The following is a 7,018-nucleotide window of genomic DNA, read 5'->3' on the forward strand; positions in this document are numbered from 1 at the left end:
TTCAAATTAATTTTAAAGAACGCAACAGAAATTATTGTACATTTTTTTTTTTTTTTGTGTTCGAATTTGTAATTTTTATTTTAATTGCTTTTTACTCTACACACTTTATGTACAATTATAGTAATTAAGAGAATTTTTTTTTTATTCTGTTATTATGACAATTTTTTTTATTTTATTATTTAAATTTATTCTTATTTATAAAAGTTTTTTTTTTATTCTATATTTTTTAATTTATTTTAATTTTAACCATATTTTTTTTTTTCTGTTTCGAATTTGCTTCTCATTTTACAATAAATTTGTTTGTAAATTACATTTTAAATGAATGCCAAAGAAATTTTCATAGAAATAGCTAACAGAAACTAACTAGAATAAAAAAAAGGAGTAAATGTATTAAATTTATAAATTCAACAAAATAGAATTTAAAAAATAATAAAAAATAATTTTTTTTTTCTTTATTTAATTGTATTTAATGTATGTGTGCATTTTTTATGGATTTCTTTTCAGGAAATTGCAGTACATATATGTATTTTGTGGGGGGAATGTTAGAAATGCATATTGTTCACCACAAAAAAGCATTTCTGTATAAATTTTACATTTTTAAATAATATGAAAATGAAAGAAAAAGAAAATTATTATTAATATGTGACCGAAATAATTATATAGCGCACGAACAATTTAATTACATAATTTAATGAAAGAATGAAATTAATTACAATTTTAATATAAAATTATATAAAAAGAAAAATATTAAAGTTTTAAAATAATTTAAATTTTATGAGAAAATACTGTATTAATTTTTGAAATTTTTAAATATAGTTGAATTCCTTGAATAAAAATTGAAATTATTTACAGGATTTTTTTTGGAATTTTCAACTTAATTAATATATTTTACATAATGTTAAGTTAAAATTCCATTTTTGAGCTTTAAAATTTTATTTGTTTTAGAATTTGTTATTGGTTTAAAAGTAATATATTTATTTAGTTTTCCGAATCATAGGTATGATTGTTATTATTAATAGTCTATTAGATTTATTAGTTTCAATAAAGACAAATTGTAAATCACATTTTAAGGTTTTTTTTCAAAAAAACTTGGCATGTAGTAATGTAACTTTTACTACTACATATAGAAGTTACAAAAATTATATTACATGTTTACATTTGAATTTAATTGAAAATAATAGGGCCACTTTTTGTTCACCACTAATTTTGAAGTTTATTAATTATTGCAAAATATATTTTTGGAAACTCACTGCTAAATCAAATTTGATATCTAAAGCAAAAAAAAAAATGATTAAGTAGATGTAAAACTGCAATATTCTTAAAGTTGTAATGTATTTATTAATAAATTTAGTCGGGTCTTAATATGAAGATCATTCGAAAAAATCAAATTGCAAAATCCGCAAAAATAACATGCAATGAAAACGAAGTTATTCCTAAAACTCTAAAGCAATGTTTAAGTTTTTTTTTTATAATTACTACAAAAAATATTCTAAATTAGAAAAGGAGCATAATATAAAAATGTTAGATATTAAAGAATTATTCAAGTATGTTGTATTACGAGTATGTTGCAAATTTGCAAAAGTAAAATATTTAGTTTCTACAGTTTTTCAAGTATTGATAAAACGACTTTTAAAATTGCATGTCGGAATTATCGAAAATACTCTTTTATTTTCAAAAATTTCACGAAGATTCATAAACATATTAGGGATTATATAATAAATTATTTCAATTACTCATTTTTATACTTAAAATTCCGTGTCAAATTCTTTGAAGTTTTACAAGTTCTAAGTATGGGAATACAAGCACTAAAATTATACAATTACGGGCATAAAATTATATAGTACAATATGTAAATCCTTGGAACCTTGTAATAATGATCATTTGAAATGAAATTGTTGTTTGTTACCTTTGTGTTAACACAGCTAATTTAATAGGGTGTAGTTTTACTATAGGGATAATCAATAAGATGTAGTAGTACTAGAATTACCCTGAACTATAAAATTAGATTATTGGAAAAGCAATGGAATGTAATGGAATGAAAATCTCGATTATTCTTTGAATTACTTTCTTTCTGGTTAAAGTGCTTGTATTATAAAAATTTTAACATATCAAATTGTTAATTTTCTTTATTTGTATTTAAAATTTTTTAAAGTTAAATATTGCATTTAAAAAGGTTTTATAACCTTTCATGTAAAAGTAGATAATAATTAAAATTAAAAACACTTGTCTGAGCAGCTATATTTTATTATTTTATTATTTTATATTATTGTACATTAATCTACATTTTATTGTTTAAATAAATAAAAAATTTTGCTTGGTTTAAAAGATTATTCATTAAAAAGGATTAAAGTTTATTTTAGTAAATAATTAAGTGGAATTAATTGCCTCTTTTTGTTTTTTGTTTCATTAAAACAAAAAGGCTGTATAAATAGTAATTGCAGCTTTTATATTTTAATTTTAATATAAAAACAGAACACACGGGTGCTTAAGTACATGGATATGTGATATAAGCGATATAGATGATATATAGGTGAATTCCCACACTTATTATTACTTAAATTAATCTTCAAAACAATTAAATTATTTGTATCCAAAACTATTATAGTTTTATTTCAAATTATAATTGAATTAGTTTAAAAATATTACACGCGTGTAAGATGTTAATAAATTTTAACTTTATATGCAGACAATCCGGTATATAAATACCGGATTAAATTACATAATTTATTTTTAGTTTCATTGCACTATATTACCATAATTATAATTTTTTGCATTTTTTCTTATAAAATTTAAATTATACTTGTTGAATATGTATTTAAAAATTTTTTATATTAATTTTATGGTTAAGAACATTTTATAATTTTAGAATGATTTAACAAAAAATTTTAAAACCTTGAATATAAAATTAAATAGAAAAGAAAATCATTTAACTTTTTCAATTAAATTTTGAATTTGAATTATTCAAGATAGTATAAAAATTAAAGGGAGAATATATTAACAAGTATAAATAGAGTTGAACATGTTAACTTTATGATATCCAGGCACGAATGTTGATATGTGATGTTCAGTCCTGTGGACTGTGATATCCCGTAGACATTTGGTATAAAGAGTTATCATAATATGAGCTCATGTCATTTCAATCAGTGGTTATACCTAAAATGGAACGGCAGCGTACATTATAATTAATTATATAATCATATAAATACTACCCATAAACTTACTTATACATTCAGCAAAATTCCGCTTCAGCTACACTTAATGATAACCAACAACATAAACACGAACATCAAGCCAAATTTGAATAATACTTACTTATACATATGTGACAATAAATGCTGATAAAATAAGAGTTCAATTGACAATATTAATTTATTTAATTTTTTGATAATTAATTTTATTTAAGTTACAAACCCGAAAGTATGACATTTGCAACTACAATTGCAATTATTAGTGGTGAACATATGACAATTTGCAATTTTTATACAAATTTGGATGACATTCAAAATCACATTCCCGAAAGCGGGAATCACATGACATTTCCGAAAGCAGGGTTTGTATGTGATTTTATTTTAAATTTAAATATTTTTTTTGCAATAATGTAAAAAAAAAATTTTTAAAAATACTTAAGAACATTAAGCATATGGTACGATTTTCGAACGTGTTTCTTTAAAACATAGGGTAATTTTCTAGTTTCCGGACACTCACCGGTTTTCGGTTTTTTTTAAATAATAAGAAAATTTCAAAAGCTACACCAAAAATCCATTAACATTTTTGTTTCGTCTCATTATTTTCCGCCATTTTGTAAAATAATATTTTAATAAACTGTACATTATTAGTCTGAAAGTTGTCTTGAAAGTGAGAAGGTTGAGTAGTAAGTGATAAAAGTCCAAATTTTCTAAAAAAAAAATAACAAACAAGTTGACGGAAAAAGTAAGTTTTTAAGTTATTTTTTATAAAATTGTGTGATATTATTATATATTTGTGTTGGAAAAACATTCAATTAACTTTTAAAAGGTTTGTTTTTTTTTAAATGTTAAATATTATTTTTATTATTAATAGTCCGCTTTCTAAAACTAAAAAATTACATGAATTTTAGTTCCCGGACACGATTGTCCGAATACTGAAAAATTACGAAATTTACAATTTGACAAATCTTTGTGCATAATAACTTAAATTTGCATATTTTAAAGTTACTTTAAAATTTTTAGCCTTTAAATTCGTAAAAATTCAGTTTTCGGACGCGAAAAAAACAAATATGGCTACTTGTCCGAAAATTAGTATATATGTAACATAGCACCGTTTATTTTTCGGACAACCTCTTTTTACTATGCTAAAGAAACCTATCTACATTAAATTTTTTCGCCGTCTTACCAATTCGTTTTCAACTTCTTCAGCAAAATGAACGGGGACAAAATTAATCAAAATTCAACAAATAGTCAATCGAATTGTGCGAAAGATACCGGAAATAAAACAGGAGCTGCATTAGAAGATATCCGAAATAATAAAAATAAGTATTAGAGCCGCAGCAGAAAAATATGGGATACCCCGCTCAACACTGCATGACAAATTGAAGGGCAAAACCCCAGAAGGTCCCACAACTAGAGGTCCAGACCCTGTTCTCACTAAAAACGAAGAATTACAAATAGCTGAATGGTGTGGAAAACTAAGCAAATGTGGATTCCCACTTAAAGTTGATGATTTCCTTAATACAGTGGAACAAATTTTGAAGCACACTGGACGAGCAAATCCATTCAAAAATGGACGTCCTGGTAGAACATGGCTTCGTGGTTTTTTCAGACGAAATCCAGGGTTATCGTTGAAGGAAGCAGAAAATATCACCAAGGGTCGTGCTGTTGTTACAGAGGAGTATATCAAAAAATGGTTTCAAGATCTTTCAATTTTTCTTGAGAGTATAAGTCAAACTACTTTACTAAATGACCCTAGGCGGATCATAAATGGTGATGAAACGAGCTTCAGTTTGTGCCCAAAAACAGGCAAAGTCATTGCTCCCAAATCATATAAAAATGTATACCAAATACAAACGGGGAACGAAAAGGAAACTTTGGCAGTGCTTTTCGTTTGCACAGCTGATGGCAAAGTTCTACCCCCAATGGTAATATTCCCGTACAAAAATTGCAAAATTGGAAAGATTGCAGAAAAGGGAGCTTTCAGTTAAAAAATCTGAACTCAAGAGAAAATATAAAAAATCTAACTATAAAAACGTTTCCTTAAAAAAGGAAAAGGAATAATACACTAATTTTAATGCAAAAAAAAATTCCAAAGGCTAATATGTAAAAGATATACATAAATAATATATAATATAATGTAATTATTTATTTAAATATGTTAAAAACTATAATATACAGTTAAATCTATGTAAACAGAATCGTTATGTAAAAGTTTATATTTTTGTTTTTTATACTAATGTACTATGAATTGTTAAAGTATTTGTTTTTATTTTGAATAAAAGTCTGAACTCAAAGAATAAACTCGAGTTAATTCTCGAAAAAAATTTGTGTTTTCTATAAACACAATTTTTTACTTATATTATTAAAAACCTAAGAGAAATTCTTGTTGTCCGGAAACTAAAATTTTCCTGTCCGAATAATAGAATTTTATGTCTGGAAACTGGAAAATTTGACACTTTTTTTTTTAACCTAAATATTTTATATACCATTCACAAAAATGTCATCAACCTGAGCTTTTTTACATAGTAAATTTGGTAAAGTTTAAGAAAAATGTGATTTTACAACCGCACATCTTATTTTGGCAGAGTGACAACCTTCCAAAGTCAAAAAAAAGTTATTCGTCCGAAAACTGGAAAATCACCCTAGCAAATTTATCAAATATGTTACACATTCGAAAATTTTGTTGTTTTAATTTATCGAACCTAAGAGCAGAATTCTAATACCGTAAGAGGCAATTACTATGAGAATTTTTTTAAAAGTTTTCTAACTTTATCGTAAGGCTTCTGAGGTTTTGTTTTAAAGTTTTCCCTGCTTGGGTAAAGCGTTGAGGTAGCAAAAATATTATGTTTTATTGTATTTTCTCTGATTTAAACTAGATGAACAATAGAATTTTGATGTTTCTTGAAATTTAATTATTATATGAACATACACATATACATGCATTTTCTTTAAATATAGCACAATACCAAATCTGTTTCTATTAACCTGATATTTAATTAAACTTAAAGTTTCTATCTTAAATAAAATAAACGAATTTTTGCTTAAAATTTCAAGGACATTTTAAAAATTCCCCGTACATATATATATAGTGTATATATATATATGTATATGTGTATGAGAATTTTAATTGTATAGGCGTTCTATATATATAAAATTCTTCATTAAAATATATTTATATAGTTTAATAACTTTATAAATATTCTTATTTATGAAACGATGGAAAACAAAAAACAATCAGAAAAAAAAGGAAAAATATTTCGCCTTAAGGGTGAAGATAAAATTAAGAAGTCTGATCGTTAATGAATTAAAAGAAAAAGTGAAAAACAAAAAAAATAAAGGTTATTATGGTACCAAAACTACCAAAATAAATTTTTGTTCTCTCAAATTTATTCAAACTTTAAGGTATAATTTTTTAGTTTATTTTTATCTAAAATTGCTTATATATGTATATGTGTATATTTATTATGTATGTGTGTATAATTTGAATTATAATTGAATTAAAAATTAACCGCGGGTATTGTAAAAATTAAGAAAACAAAATAAAGGAAAAAAATCAAATTCTTATAAAAAATTTTCACCCTATAGAAGATTCCATAAAGAAAAAATTCTTTACTCTTAAATCTTTTTCTTTCCCTTTCTTTAAAGGTTCAGTCTAGTCAATTAATTTTGTAATAATTTTTATCTTTCTTTGTTAGTTTTTTTTTCTTCTGTGTAAGAATTCTTTAAAAAATTTATAGCATTTTTTGGATTAGGAGTTTGATGCAATTCGGTTCTTTTATAAATTGTATACGAAGAGTGCGAGCAGCAAATTGTTTATTGTAGCTCTAAAA

The 7,018-nt window shown here is 24.1% G+C and overlaps 1 protein-coding gene across 1 annotated transcript; it reads left to right on the top strand.

Moving 5' to 3' along the window:
- The first annotated feature begins 4,398 nt into the window (after positions 1–4,398).
- On the top strand, positions 4,399–5,249 carry LOC129608958 (uncharacterized). The gene is made up of 3 exons (XM_055520765.1): positions 4,399–4,511; positions 4,603–5,113; positions 5,238–5,249. Exons 1-3 carry the CDS (start codon positions 4,399–4,401, stop codon positions 5,247–5,249), a joined length of 636 nt encoding a protein of 211 aa, XP_055376740.1.
- The last annotated feature ends 1,769 nt before the right edge of the window (positions 5,250–7,018 follow it).

Source organism: Condylostylus longicornis, unplaced genomic scaffold (genome assembly GCF_029603195.1).
Source record: "Condylostylus longicornis isolate FDR11 unplaced genomic scaffold, ASM2960319v2 ptg000038l, whole genome shotgun sequence".
NCBI classification, from domain to species: Eukaryota; Metazoa; Arthropoda; class Insecta; order Diptera; family Dolichopodidae; genus Condylostylus; species Condylostylus longicornis.